Source organism: Oryza sativa, chromosome 6 (genome assembly GCF_034140825.1).
Source record: "Oryza sativa Japonica Group chromosome 6, ASM3414082v1".
NCBI lineage: Eukaryota > Viridiplantae > Streptophyta > Magnoliopsida > Poales > Poaceae > Oryza > Oryza sativa.
Window position 1 is genome coordinate 31,554,791 of NC_089040.1, and position 15,667 is coordinate 31,570,457.

A 15,667-nucleotide genomic window follows, 5' to 3' on the forward strand; every position below is an offset into this window, starting at 1 on the left:
ATCCAACAATATCTATGCAACAGGAATAATATGTTAGTGTGCAGATCATACCCTCTCAACTCTGAACTCTTCTGCAGCAGGGAGTTCAAGATATATTTTGTACATAGCTGACAGTGCACCATTCCGGACAGCGGGACAGAGAAGCTCCAATCAAAAGTCTCCGATGTTCTGTCTTATCTTCTAGGTTTTCGGGCTTGGCTCAATTGGAAAGGCCCAATTGATTTTGGGCTTGAGTACAACGCAGCATAAGGCGCCACCGATTAGGCCCAAGTACAGGTATACTCAATTAATTACCACTACTACCACTACAGGTATACTCAATTAATTACCGCTCCTTGTTGTCATGTCTGTTATTTGCGTGCTGTTCTACGAGAGATTAATCTCTTTGGCTTAAATTTCTGTCTCAATTCTTAACATGCATAACAGATTTTAATCGGTCAATATATAAGTTAGGCTAAACTTTGTTGTGTTCCTTTGCTTGCCGGCATGTAAGTTCCGAAGAATTTTGTTTAAACTCTACAATGTTTGGCCAAGAAAATTTCTCATATCTAGCTAAGAAGAACTAAAAGGAAAAGAGCTGCTGCTCTTGTTCGCCAGTAATCTGCATCAATGGATAGTGTATACTGATCATTCCGGCGTTGACATGGCGAAAAGTATTTTGTCAATAGGAAGGAGGAGAATCACACGCCAAGTGCATGCATGATTTTTCAATTCATTTCAAGGCAAAGTTTCTAGACAAAGCTAGGTTCTCGATAAGCCGGCCACTTTGATTTGATGACAATTAGGTTAATTAAGGCAATCTTCTTGCCTTTCCTTTTCTATCAATAGTGGACAAAGGTGAGAGCTGATATTTATTATATCCTGTTAGCCATTCAGAAAGTGCTTTCCATGACATTCCAAACGAAATGATATTTTTCTCATGTTCAGTCGGCCATGCATCTTCAGTTTAACTAAACAAGACAAAAAAAAAAAAAACTTATATCCAACATAAGATATATATGCCCTATGAGCATAAACGCACTCAGTGATAAAATATACTAGTAAGAGGTAAAGCTAAGGTGAATGCTGACAAGAGACAAGCCCATCTGTCCCTCAAAGATAACAAATACTACTACTGATTGAAACAAAATTAAAGCATGATAGCCACTTCTGAATTTCTGAATGGCTGAAGGGGAAAAAAATTGAACAGGATACTGCATGCTGATCGAGTTGAACAAGTAAGAAAAGGTGTTCATCTTTGCAGAGACAAGATCTAACACATTTCTAACTGCAGAGGTAGTTCATAGCATCCATCGATCACCTACACACAATATCCTCTCTCATGCCTGACCCCTGCACAAACGCACACCGGATTGCAAATACACATAATTTAGATCTTTCTAATGATTTTGTATCGTCAGATAATCTTGCTTGTTTTGGTCGACCTTCAGAATTGAGTTGATGAAGTTCGTCGCAGTGAGCTCTTTGTAGGCATCACCAGTGCAGCAAATAGAAGATGAATTACAAGACTTACCTGTGATGAATTACAAGACTTACCAGGCATCACCTGTCAAATAATCCATTGATGAAGTTAGTTTAGAAACTCAAGAGAGTACCGTTATAAATGCAGACTTAACATCAAGGCTAGCACAAATAGAAGATGAATTACAAGACTTACCTGTGAGAATGAAGATAAGTTGAAAAGTTGAAGGATATTACTGTTATTGTCAAGGACATGGGAGGACCAGAGAGCTTACCCAGTCATTACAATTTAGAGATGAACCACAGATTTGCATATGGAAAATGATATAAATGATATAAGAGGTTTGCAAGATGATCTGAGATCTAGCAATGAGAATTTGCTAAGAGAAGAAAGACTGATATAAGAGCTTTAGTCTATCCTTGCAAGCCTGACTTCGAAACTTAGTCAAAAGAGTATGGCCGTGCTTTTCAATTTCTTATGTAGTCTTAGCTGCCTCCAATTTGTTCACTTGTTGGATAGATTAGGTAACATAAATTTGATTGATTTTCCTGATGATCATAGATTTGTTCACCTCCTCCGCCATCTTGTGCCTGGCGCCGCCTCCGTCTTCGGTTTGCAAACGTGAACACTGGCATCACCTACATGAAAAATCAAATGGTTAATGGTGTGCAACACTGTCAACTTTAAGGTGAATTTGTGTCAACAAAATTTCAGTCAAGCTGCACAAAAGATTCAAAAGTCCCTGAAATAAATTGAGATAACAAACAATCCTCCATGCATAACAGTATTGAGTACTGGCCCCATTCGAGTTTAAGATAAAAGATTAAGTTCGGACAGGTAAAACGAGAAAATCATTAACATCTCACTAATTAAGGTTTAATTATTTTAAAATTGAAAAATAGATTTATCTTATAATTAAAGCTTCTATATAAATTTTTTTCGTTCGAAATATACAGTTCAACAGTTTAAAAAAACGAATTTATAAAAATCTAGGTAAAATCTGTATCTTAATCAGAAAAAGAAAAATAGAGGCTGAAGAAGCCTTGAGAGAGCAGTAGAGTATGGCACTGGGATGATGCCAAACTGCTTTCAGAACCGATTCACTGCTGCTGTTGGCATCTGCAGATTTGATGAGTTCAGCTCCAAAATGAAATCTGCATAAGCAAAGCATCATGAGTTCTGAAAAGCGAACTGTTTTTTTTTAAAAAATCTTACAGATATGAACTGTATTACAAGCAGCTGCGAAGCCACAAACCTATAGCTCTGGCAAATCCATCTGGGCAGCACCGAGTCGCCGGCGCGTGCTGCGTGGCGGCGGCAACGCCGGGAGGGACGAGGCGGGAGGATGAGAGCACCACGGCAATCCTCTGCACCGATGAGATGATGCTGCACATGTACTGCTGCGCCATGGCGGGCACGCTGCCCTGCAGGTGGCTCTCGAACGCGAACTGGAACGCGATCGTCATCACCGCCTTGGAGCTCGCCGCTGCTATTGATGCCGCTGATCCTGCTCCATGGCGTCGCTGCTTCGAGCATGGAAGCGAGATCTAGCATGCAGTTCGAGCTAGATGTGTCCTAACATTTGCAAGGAAAGAAAATCCAGAAGAATTATGTTTTTTATAGCATAAAAATTTTAGAAAATTTGATTCGAAATGCTAGTGTATTATCTAATTGTGTGAGATTTACTTACAGAGGAGAATCGATAGGGATGATGTAGAAACCGGAAGGCAGCAGCGGAGAATCATCACTGAACGATGCATCGATGGGTGCAAAGATTAGCTCTGAACATGTTCCTGCACTGCTCTCCTCTACTCCATTGTACATCTGCCATTGCAATCAGGCCAAGAACACAAGTTTTACAGAGGAAAAAAGAAAATGATTCTTCAACTGGTGATAAGTTTCATGAATCAAGAAGTCACCTGCAAGAGGAACAGATCACGGTGCACCAGTGTATCTTGGTAGTTTCTGGTGTTTCCTAGCTTGATAACTTCCAGGAACTGAAACAGTAGATGGTTGCACCAAAACATCGAGCAGGAAAACAGAATTGGACAGGACCTTTTTTGTAACCGACAGACAGTAGAAGATGGACTTACCTCTGCAGGTTCAAAAGTGTGTGCTAAAGGAAGTATGACCTGACCACTGAATCCTCCAAGACGAGACATGGGTAAATTGCAGAAGTTTGGTTTCATCGTCAGCCCATTGTGACTGGTGTTCGCGCAAAAATTGCAGTAGTGATGGAGGAGAGACATCCTAGCAAACAGCAGAAGAAATATTGTATGAAAAATATTGGCAATTACAAAACAAACAAAAAGAAAGTACTAATTCTAGTTTCATAGTGAAGCTAACCTGCAACAGCATGGATGCCTTGGCACAAAGAACACCGGTACTGACAATAGTGAGTCCACTGCTGAATGTTGCATTGCAACCGGTCACTTTGGATGAATTGACAGAGATGCAAACATCGTCGATGCCATCGCTCTCGATCACGGACCATCCATCATCCGCAAGCCCATTGAGAACTTCATTGAAGCCTCTGAAAAGAGAGCATGCAAAATTATTTTTCACACTTTTGAACTGAAGATTCATGGCAAGAACCAAGAAGCATCTGCTGTTCAGGAGTCCTACGTGGTGAGCTTTTTGGCTCAGAGCATGCAAAGCCGCAAGCTTCCTTCCCCATCCTGTGATCACAGAACGGGTATCTTTGTAGGCAACCTGCCTCAGGCAGCGTAAAGACTGAATTTTGCATGACTGAATTAGGCAATAATTTTTACAAATCAACAAGAACATCAAGAACAGGGTACTATAATTACTGTACCGCCATCGATATCTTCTGCGCAACCAAGGCAGAAGATTCATACAGAGGTCGCACAACTTCAGGCACGCTCCAAGGCTGTGAACACAAAAAAATTGGCTGAAATTTCTTTCTGCTAGATGAATGAACTATTTGGATAAGAAATTGTAATGGTTATTAGTTATTACCTCCAGGTCCATATGATCAACGATGTGTATCACGCTGCCTCCACCATCGCTAGGTCGGATCAAGAACCCACTGGGAAGCATCTCATCTCTGATAAAAGGCTGGACAAGTGGCATGCTTGGGCCTCCTTGCTTGCTACTGAGTGATCTCTCACACACCTTCAGAATTCAGAACAAGAACATTCAGGCAAGCAGACAAGACATCATAGTGACACACAAATACTTTGGTATTAATTGCACATCAGCACATGGATAATTTGTTTTGCGCTCCATGATCAGACAACTAACCACTAAGCTTCCATCACCGAGAATGGAGGTGTACCGCAGCAGCCAGAAGTCGTGAGCCGGCGCCAGCGTCGTCGGAGCATAGAGTTGAAGACTGAATACAGATTTCAGCTTCGGAATTTCAGGTTGAGCTAAGAATTTGCCACAAAAATTTTCAGGCTTGTCTGTTCTTGCCTGCATGTAGAGCAGCTTGACCTTCCATTTAGCACAACACTAATGAGTTAAATCAGAACATGAACAACCAGACAACTACCCTACCCCTGCATCAGAAACATGAAGCTGCACAGATAAGTTTTTATCTCAGTCGTCATAAAGCAGTGAAGAAAATCAAGCAAAAAATGTAATTGCACCAACGAGTGAGATGGACAGATTGTTGCACCTCATTAAAAATAAAAAGCCCCAAACCTCCTCTAAGTCAATGAAAATTATAGGGAATGCAATAAGCCACGAAATAATTGCATGCTAGAAAAAAGTGGCTTGAATAAACTAATCTGAGAGCTCCAGTCCACGGTTGGTTTCTCTTAAACATTGAATTATATGAAGGCCTCTATTCAATGGGTTTATTAGTATCAACTTGCATTTAACAGGAACAATGGCCACTACAACTGAAACAATGGTACAATACGATCATCAAAGATTCAAAGTTGTCAAGCTCTGTGACCAATAGATACTTACCTTTTAATTGAGTTGCCAATGCCCCAACGTTATAGCCTGATCCTTACCTTTCGGCTTCTTGCTATTACCACCCTACTACAATGCTATTTCTATCACCTGAAACAGTAAGAATCATGGAAAAAAGATTCTCGGTTAATGATGGCAAGGATTGAGACTCTGACCGTCCAAAAGAAATAGTTCATGCAGCAATAAGAAATTAAAAATCGGCATCAAGTACACGAGATAGCCAAATAATGGATCAGGGAAATGACATTTATTTGATCCCTGCAAAATTTGCACATGAACATACTACTTGCCTATAGATGATGGTGGTGTGGCCGTGTGGGCAATATTGGGTGCATATGAAAATGCTGCAAGAAAAAAAAAGGGTGCCCTTTATACCGATCAAGAAAAAGAAGTGCATTTTAGCTTGATCAAGAACTAACCCAAAAGCAGGCTACTCGTCAACACTGTTTCACTCCCTCTCAGTGATATGTGTTCATGTCTATTCGGCCAGCAAGCACATTGCGTTCGTCAATACATGCTGTCACTGCCCTTTTGATCGCCCGCAGAAGAGCCACCCCAGCATGCACGCAGACAACAAGACAACAACAAGCTTTGAGTTGAAGGGAAATCCAGATTATATATTTGATATTAGTTAATTCAGTGTCTCAAAAAATATCATCAACTCCAATTTGATGACCAAAAATCCTCTGCAAAACTGATAATTTTACAACCTTGATGCTACAGATCAAATAACAGGACTGAATGTGCCCTAGCTCCAAATATCACAATATAGGTGGTATGTGTTCCTATCGGGCTAACCTCACCTACTTCAGGGAAGAAATTGGTCAGCAGCCATACTTGGATAATGGCAGCATGACCGTCGCCGTGGCCTCGCACCGCCAGTGGCCGGCGCACGCGCAACACACCAGGTCCTTCCGCTTTGGTCACCACTTGCCACTCTTTGCCTCCATTAATGACACCACCTCAGCGACTAGCCACCATAGGTTTGGCCCCAACAATCACTTGAAATGAAAGTTGAGATTACAAATACGGCAAGCAGGAAAGCCGGTGAAATCAAACTGCAGCATCATGCCATTCTCCTCTCAAATATGGCCGTAAAGCAACACAAGAAGGGATGTTTTTACCTCTCAAATCTGTTTGCCGACACCGCCGCTGTGGTGGAGGAGGAGGCCACCATGTAACACAGAACATGTAACACAAGAAGGATGGCAGTGTTTTATCAGACTTGATTTGTACCTGAAGGGCGGCATGTTGGTGGGGAATGCGTAGATGCAGAGAACCATCTCCATCGGCCGGCATGCTTGGTCCGCCACAAACCGCACCGGATCTCATCGCTGTGTTCTTGTATCCGCCCCTGCCGAGGTCAGAGCACAATCCACACCGCTGCTGATTTACTCCAATCCATTCTTTCTATGAAAAGAAGAAAATCGAAATATCAAAAAAGGAACACAAAACTGAGTTCAACTTCAACCGCACATCATTATGCACGCTGCAAACCTTACCTCCGTGAGACACGCACCAACAGCGGGAAACACGACGATGATACCAGCAATGCAGCACCAAAGGATGGGGAGAAGCTGTGCCGCCAGTCGATCTGCGGCGCCCTCGCTTGATCCGCCGTTGGTCCCATTCGCACGAAAGGGGAAGAAATGAAGACATCAACCGAAGAGGCAGGGAGGGGAGAAGACAGAGCGACGCGACGAGGCGAGGACGAAGAAAGTATTGGGGTGGAGGCGCTCGAGGATGAGGAGGCCAGCGCGAGCTCGCATCCGGCGCTGCACCCGTCCCCCGCCGCCTACGCCGCGAACGCCGCGGCCGTGAGGACAAGGATGAGGAGGAAGGTGGAAGCTTCCACGGCGGGAGGTCGCTCGTGACGAAACCCTAGCGACGGGGCGGGGACGGGGATGGGGGCGGCGACGCGAGGCGTGGACGGGGGCAGTGGTGGCCGGCAACGGAGGCGGTGAAGGGCGGAGAATGGACCGGCGGCGGAGGAGGAGGATGGCTGAGGGAGAGGGAGGAGGGGCGGCGCGCGGGGCGGCGGCGGCGGCGGCGACGCGAGGCGGGAGAAGGAGAGGGAGAGGGCGAGACGGGGGACGGGAGGGACGAGGAGACGAGCAGGCAGCGGCGGGCAGGTTGGGGGCTTGGGGCTGGGCGCACGGCGTTTTTGCGAAAAAGACCCTCGTCTTTCAAGTTTTACAGCGCGACCCTAACTCGCCACATCTCCCTTCCTCCTATGCAATAACTGTATTCACCAGAGGCCTAAACGTAAATAGACAACTCGGTGGGACTGTTCATGGAGGACGGCGGCCGAATTACGCGCGAAGCGGAGGGCCTTTTCACAAAAATGCCACCCCGCGCGCTGTATATACTGTAGCAAAATCCTTACGTGGCACCCCTCCTCGCTCGCCCCATGTGCGCCGCTTTATATATTCCGATTCCGATTCCGTTTACAGGTGGAATTAATCACCTGTGGTGTGAACACATAGGGAAGCAGGGGAGGGAGCTCCTGCTCCTGCATGACGTCATCCGGCAGCGGTAGCGCGGTCCTCAGCCACGCCCTTTGCTGCACGGCCAGTGGCCTCCGTCCAAGATCCCCTCGGTGCCGCGGCTTGGGGAGAGAGGCGGCTGGCGAATCAAAAGGCAGGCAAAGACGGACGTAGCGATGCACGTGATTTCACCCTCCCCATCCCCAAGCACGGCAACCGAATTCATCGCCACATCCAGCGACGAGGTGAATCTGTGCCACTGCCGCCGAGCTTGAGGGGAGAGACGCACAGAACAGCGCGCCGGCGCGTGGGAGGGTCGGCCTCGGGCGCCGGAGGGGCGGAGGTGGAGCTGGAGCTGGAGCGTGAGGAGGAGGAAGAGGCGGCGACATCGGCGTAGGTCGACCTCCGACGAATGAGGCGGAGGAAGCGGGGGCGGGGCTGCCGGCGGAGAGAAGGGCATAGCAGGGTATAACTTTTTTAAAAAGACCCCTAAAACCTCACATATTACAAAGAGGTCCACCGCAGCTATTCCACACCGTTCATCATCGATCCGACAGCTGAGGGAGAGGACTAACGCTGGAATCGTATTGTGCCACGTGGAGGGGTTGTTTGCACGCGAATCCGCAGAGATTTCGATATTAGAGATTACGCCAATGCATCAGGTACAACATTTATATCATACACGTATAGGTGGAATAACTGTAAAAAAACATTTGTGATTATTATTTTTTAATACTAAACTGCTTAAAAATCGATCAGTTAAATTTATCCACCGTAGTACAATCGTTACGCTAACGCGTCAGGAACATCGCTCATATCATACACATGTAAAGTGGAATATTTAAAAAAAAACTTTGTGATTATTATTGAAATACTAGACTGTTTAAAAAATTGTTCAGTTAAATTTTATCCATCGTGACATCACTCTGTGCGCAAATATAGAGCATATTATTTATCTAAAAACAAACAATTTTTTTGAGCAGATTAGTTCTCTAAACCAAACAATACTTTTTGATCGCTATACACACTCCGTAAACACCCGGTGCAACGCACGGTCACTTTTGCTAGTCTATATATATATATATATATATATATATATATATATATATATATATATATATATATATATATGTATGTATGTATGTATGTATGTATGTATGTATGTATGTATGTATGTATGTAAAATTGGTCTGGAATGTGGCGGTTACATGGGCCTGAACTGATGTGAGGAGAAAATTTTTTCTACTTGCTAGGACATGATGTGATCTGGACAGGAAAACGGAAAACGTGGAGCAATTTGGGAGGGGGCGATATGGAGGAATCGGACCGGAAAATCGTAAAAAAATACGCACAGGGAGGAAATTGGACTGCGCAGCGCATTATACTGGGACAACGTACAAAAATACTTGGCAAAAGCATCTTAAACATTTATGATAGGTAAAGATCTACTGTCACGCCCGGAATTTCTATCCAAAATTCCAAACGCTTACATGTGTGTGAACCCTCGTCCAGGAATCAGCCGAGTCACACAATAACAAATTGATAATAGAGTACAATTATTACTCTAATTAATAAGCGAATAAAATGTCATTACAGAGGTAGATAGTTCCTCTCAATCAATAAAAATCTAAGCAGCGGAAAAATAAGATAAACGGCGCAGACGACTCCACTCCACAGGCAGCTTGACCAGGGCTACACCTAATCCTCCACATCATCAGCTTCACTGTAGAACTCTTCCTCTGATGAATGATTGCAAGGTGAGTATATGACATACTCAGCAAGTCACGCAGCAAATATGCAAGTGCACAGGATAACAAAGGGTGGCATAGTAGGGTTTCATTTGCATAAACAGCATTTAATAAACATTTCAGAATTTATAAAACAGTTAAGTAATAATTAAACAATATTAATCCAACGCTCTACAACATACCCTGTTGTAAAGGCCCAACAATTCTGAACAACCATACCCGGCTGTACAGATCCATCTCCAAACCAGGAGCTAAACAAATTATTACCAGTTATAGCATCTTTTATTATGGTGAGAAGTGTGAGACTAATCACGAAAGACATTGTTAGACCCGCCCATAACCGCGGGCACGGCTATTCGAATAGTTTTACTCTGATCAGAGGTGTACCACTGTACCCACAAGACACAGCCCCACATCATGTCACCATGTGCCTCAATACCACCACGGTACCTCGGAAAGGAGCTGTGACAATACCCCTCGCACAACACAATCCACTACAGCGCACCTTTCCTGGATCATAATCACCCCCTTATAAACAAGGCATGGACTCCCCAGCGACCCCCGTGGGCTTATCTCCGCCACTTCTCAGTCTGGTGCCCCGCAATGAACCATGCTATACAAAAGGTAAAGCCGTTGCCCACGCTGGCTTGTGGTTGGCACGGTTAATGTTTCACAACCGAAACTCGTGAACCGGTCCTTAATTGTCATGAGCACGACTCTCAAAACCATGTGCTCACAACCCACCATTATCAAGTTTTAGTTGGCAAGTAATTAATTAACCAATCACGTTTGACCATCGTGAACTAACAATAAGCCATCATTAAATAATAGTGAGTCATAAGTTATCCCAATAGTGTGCTAATGTTTCTAAGCATGGCTAAGCAATCACATCTAATATCTAGCTGAACCAATATATATAGCTCAACTAGTCAAGTTAAAATAACCCAAGGTATCAAGGAATAAAGTAATCAAGATCAAAAAGGGCTATAACAAACAATAGGTTAATTCCACCCAATGACATTCGAAAATAAATGCAATATTTGAATAGAAACAATAGCTTTAAACGGGATCAACATGCTCAAAGGGTTGTTTGGGATCTGTGTGACTTGCCTTGCTGGCCTTGGAACTCTTCAAATTCTTCTCCTGCGAAAACGGGCTCTCCAGAAACGTCGGAATCTAAACAGGAAAGAGCAAAATCACCAAAACAGCACATAAACAAGCATGAACAGTACATGTGGATATTTTTAACATGTAGATCTCAATTTTAGAAAAATTTAGAGACTTGAACCAACTAAATCCGAGCTAAGATGAATTAGTTATGAATTTTTAAAGATTAAATCGGATTAAAACACTTATATGGATTTTAATTGAATTATGACGCAATAATGAATTATTTTTGAAAAGGAAAAAGGAATTATTGCGTCAGCGGCTAGGGTTTGCGGTGGACCGGGCGCACGGCAGCGGTTCACGAGAACGAACGGCCGAGATCGATCCATCCAAAACGGACGGCCGAGATTGACCGATCCACGGCCGGCTCACGGCGGACGGTCCCGATGACGTCGGCGATGACGTCACCACCGGCGGCGGCTCGGGCTTGCAACCTCGCCGGCGAACGACGGCGCGGCGACGCGAACGGAGGGCACCAGCACGATGCGGGCATCGCGGCGAACTCACCGATGACCAAAACGTCGGCGGAAGAGCAACGGACGGCGACGGCGAAGAGGTTGAAGCGGCGGAGAAGATCGGGTCGACGGCGGCGACGGTGTTCCGGCGATCTTCAGCGACGGCGAAGGGGCGGACGAGGACGGCGACGTGACGGCGACCACGATGGTGACCTCCCCGAGCGACGGCGACGGCTGGAGCGACGGCGAAGCACGGCTGGAGCGGCGACGACGACGGCGGCGCTAGGGCGCTTCCGACGGCGAGAGACGAAGGCGAGGGTGGCGACGGGTAGAGGAGACACCGGGGATCCTTTTAAAGGGGTTGGAGGGCGGCGGCGAAGGCCCACGGCGACCGGCGACGAGAAGGAAAGATCGGGGCTCGGAGAGAGAGACCGATCCGAATCGACCTCGAATCAAACACTTTCCAAGCGAAATTAGCCGACGATTCCATAAGAGAAAAGGTAGAGGAGATCCCGAAGATTGTTTCCCCTCAATTGATTTCACCGGAGAAGGAAAGGAGCGGCCGGATTTGGAAGGAGACGGCGGCGGCGCGGCGCTAGGGTTCGGGCGGCGGCCGACGCGAGGAAGACGACGACTCCGACAGGCGGGACCCACCTGTCAGCGACCGAACGCGCGCGTGAGGGACGGCTGCTGCTGGACTGGGCCGACTTGGGCCGGGGAGAGAGAGAGGGGGTTTTGGGCCGACTTTCGGCCCAAAGCCAAAAGAGACTTTTAAAAAACCTTTTTCAATTTAAATTATTCATGAAATGCAATTCCATTTATTAAAAATACTTCCTTAGCTCAAATAAATCCCAGAAAAAATCTAGGAATTATAGAATTAAGCAAAATATTTAATGAAATTTTATCTGGCCCCATTTTATATTGGAATTTATTAATTAAAATTAGATCTTCTCTTCTAGGCTTTTAAAAAATAAATTCTAATAATTCCAATTAAACAACAATTTATATATTTTGGATTTTTAGGGTGTGACATCTACATATTTCAATAAAAAAAAGTCCTACCTAAAATTTAAAACTAACTCAAAATTTGAAAACTTTGAACTCTCAACATGAAATTTGAACTTTCAACTCGAATTTTGAAACTTTTAACCTGATTTTAAAAACTTTCAACTTGAATTATGAAAACTTTCAACTGGTAATTTAAAAACTTTTAACGCGATTAAAAAAATTTCTAACTCAAACTTCTAAAACTTTCAACTCGAATTATGGAAAATTTCAACTGAAAATTCATGATCTTTCAACTATTTTTTAAAACTGTGAACTATCCTAAAAAAATAATTATTGATGTATTTTTTTAAAAAAAATATTACTCCAGTACATATTACCATTAGCGCTAATTAGGTCATTTGCGGACTAATCACCCCGGGTGCGGGCATCCCAAATAAAAGCCTTCGCTCCACCCGTCAACGTCTGTTTGTTGTATTCCCCTTCCTTACCCCCAAAATCGAAATCCCTAATTCGACGCCATGGCCGCGACTGGCGGCGCCGCCGGGGAGAAGACGGCCAGCAGCCTCCTGCTCGGCGTCCGGGGCTACACGTCCACCCTCAAGAACGCCTCCACCGCCAGCTGCAGGTTGAGCGCCGGCCATCCCATCGAGGTGACTTTGTGGGAGGCGTCCCCGCCTGCCCTCTCCCACTTCTCCGTCCACTGCCCCGATCTCCCATCCTTCAATGGCAATCTGCTTGGCGCGCCTAAAGCCATCGCCGCCGCCGTCGACGACGCCGACGGCCAGCTCCTCCTCCTCCTCCGAGTCCCCATCGATCAGCTTGGTGCCCCGCATGACAACGACTACTTGGTCTACCATCCGGATCCCCCGTCTCCGAAACTGGATCTGCTCCCCAACCCGCCTCCCCCTACCCTCGGTGACCACCAGCTCGCCATACTCAGCTGCGGCGACGACCGCTACGTCGTGGCCGCCCTCCACGTCTGGAGTGAGTTCACTTCCACGCTGCGCCTGTACAGATCTTCTTGTTCGTCTGGGAGTTGGACATCGGAGGAGGTGTCCGTGGAGGAGCCGGTGAGGGACAGGCTGTGCCCGATCCCGGACTCAGCCAAGAGGCAGCTGTACCACGTCACCACCAAGACCATCACGCTCGGAGGTGCGAAGGGCACCGTGGGCTGGGTTGATCTCTGGCGCGGCATCCTCCTCTGCGACGTGCTCGACGAAATGTCTCCAAGGAAGCTCCGCGACATGCCGCTGCCGTGGCCGGCCAAGGGCAATTGGAGGATGTACCTCAATGGAGATGTGTCCTTTTGTCGGGACATCGCCATCAGCCAACACAAGGATTCCATCAAGTATCTGGAGATGGAGATCGTTTCACCAAGAACGGTGACCACCACCATACCCACCTCCACCTCTGCAGATCCTACTTCATACCTTGAATGGGTTCGCCGCAGCAGAGAACCTCAGCCGACACGGCGACGCTCCGTGTTCCACCCTGGTTCGTGGAGAATCACTACATGGAGCATGCCTATCCCGGTCACTTCATGGGACGACTGGCGCCGTGACTGCACTGCTGAATCGCGTGAAGTCCATCTTGACACCAACCCAAGTCACCATTACGAGTTGCTTCATAGCCTCATGCTCAGCAACAGCGGTGATGAACACAGGGAGGAGGCTCAAGGTCAAGGGGCAACCTCTTCCTTGTCCCTAGGTCGCCTGCGTTTGTGTTACCCGGCCTTGAGTTGCATCGATGATGATGTTGTTTACCTCTTGGGCAACGCTGCTGGCAGGGGTGCTAAGACGGGAGGAATGATGGTCGCTGTTGACGTCAGGAACAAGGAGCTGCGAGGAGTGGCCAAGCTTGACCCCGAAAAGAACACCCTCTACTCCATGCGATGCTACCTTGCAACTGGGATCTCCAAACGCCTCAACACTACCACAGGTACTTAATTACCGCTCGTATTCCAGAACAAATGCAGCGCCATGTGCATATGGGTAATAAAATGCCATTTAAGGATCTAGGGCTGATCATTATAGTTCTTTGTTTATGATGGTCCGAATGACCAAACTAGGACTAGAATGTAGTAACTTTATTTAGGGTGATAGGCTTGATATGTTGATACAAGGGCAGAACAGTACCAAGAGTCCTTTTGGCAGAGTAGTACCAATACTCATTATGCAATATACTGTTTTGTGTGAGTTTCAGACAAACGTTGTGTTTCTAACTGTACTTGCAAAAACAAAACCTGAACTCTGTTAACAGAATAAAGACACCTCCACTAAAATGTCGACGACTAATGCATAAAATTATTTGCGTTCTTCGTGAAAATTCATAGCAGTAAATGTGTCGTCACTCTTGTTTCCTTGTCATTATGCGTGTAATATATTTTGCTAGCATGCATTTAAATATGAAGTAATTAATCAAAGTGCATTCGTACCATGTCAAAAGAACAAGAGAATAGAGCAAGTAATAATAAGGTAGTACTTGACCAAAGCATACTTGAAAAAGTAGTATATTGCTTTAGGTTTTGCTTTTCCTGTTGTACTCAATGTGGACAACATGAATGCTCTTCCTCTTGAGTACTAATTCTTGCTTCAAGGACATTTTATGAGATAATAGCTATTTTATTTGATGTAGACACAAGAGTTGGACGACCTGAGGAGGATGCAGAAGCCGCCGAGTAGAATGTGCGAACCCAGTGACATATATGCATCATACTGCAGCCTGCCTGGATGCAAATATTATCGTATCAGTGGTTTGTTGGCTTGAATGGGGGTTAAGGAGTTGTGCTGTTGCTGGGCATATATAGTTTTGTGACAAGAATCTTATCCAGGTTGCTTACTTTGGGTTGATGATAAAAGTAGGAGTAGACGTGAATAACATTAATATATGTTGGCTTATTTTTTGAGGGGATGTTGGCTTATTTATGTGGCACTAATTGTCTTTATGCCTTTGAGTTAAACACAAAACAATGATCCAACTCTTTGAACCTGTTTGTTTCAAGTAATGAGTTGATGAATTTTTCACCACTTGGAGTCCTCCCTCAAACTGGATCTGCTCCCCGCTGCCTCAAACTGTTTTTTTTTTTTGAACGAATGTGTTTTCTAAGTTCATTCTCAGAACAATGCCCGCCATCAGATTCATCGACTAGCATAGCAAGACAGTATAACTTTTTACCAAAGAAAACTGATTATATAGTATATATAGAATACTTGTCTTACACACAGTGACAATCCAACAATATCTATGCAACAGGAATAATATGTTAGTGTGCAGATCATACCCTCTCAACTCTGAACTCTTCTGCAGCAGGGAGTTCAAGATATATTTTGTACATAGCTGACAGTGCACCATTCCGGACAGCGGGACAGAGAAGCTCCAATCAAAAGTCTCCGATGTTCT

General features: G+C 45.3%; 1 protein-coding gene and 1 pseudogene across 3 annotated transcripts; one reads left to right on the forward strand and one right to left on the reverse strand.

The window, feature by feature from the left end:
• Positions 1 to 1,166: 1,166 nt before the first annotated feature.
• LOC107277851 (homeobox-leucine zipper protein HOX29-like) lies at positions 1,167 to 7,520 on the reverse strand (annotated as a pseudogene). Its single transcript, XR_010741904.1, has 12 exons — positions 6,907 to 7,520; positions 6,208 to 6,814; positions 4,727 to 5,494; positions 4,442 to 4,597; positions 4,278 to 4,352; positions 4,097 to 4,195; positions 3,809 to 4,003; positions 3,556 to 3,712; positions 3,382 to 3,459; positions 3,149 to 3,286; positions 2,718 to 3,037; positions 1,167 to 2,616 (listed from the first exon to the last, which is right to left on the reverse strand). The product of XR_010741904.1 is annotated as a homeobox-leucine zipper protein HOX29-like (transcript).
• Positions 7,521 to 12,732: 5,212 nt separating this feature from the next.
• LOC107277265 (uncharacterized) lies at positions 12,733 to 15,294 on the forward strand. 2 transcript variants are annotated; one of them, XR_001546764.3, is made up of 3 exons: positions 12,733 to 13,945; positions 14,055 to 14,206; positions 14,903 to 15,294. XR_001546764.3 is itself a non-coding variant. In XM_015787685.3 (2 exons), exons 1-2 carry the CDS (start codon positions 12,787 to 12,789, stop codon positions 14,947 to 14,949), a joined length of 1,467 nt encoding a protein of 488 aa, XP_015643171.1. In that variant the 5' UTR covers positions 12,733 to 12,786; the 3' UTR covers positions 14,950 to 15,294. The 2 variants fall into 2 exon arrangements, 1 of the variants encoding a protein (XP_015643171.1); XM_015787685.3 differs by having other exon boundaries at positions 12,733 to 14,206.
• The last annotated feature ends 373 nt before the right edge of the window (positions 15,295 to 15,667 follow it).

Excerpts from the sequence above, each read along its gene's own strand:
- LOC107277265 (XM_015787685.3), top strand. The coding sequence starts at position 12,787 with ATGGCCGCGACTGGCGGCGCCGCCGGGGAGAAGACGGCCAGCAGCCTC. Across the intron at positions 14,207-14,902 it reads ACGCCTCAACACTACCACAG|ACACAAGAGTTGGACGACCT; the intron begins GTACTTAATTAC and ends TATTTGATGTAG.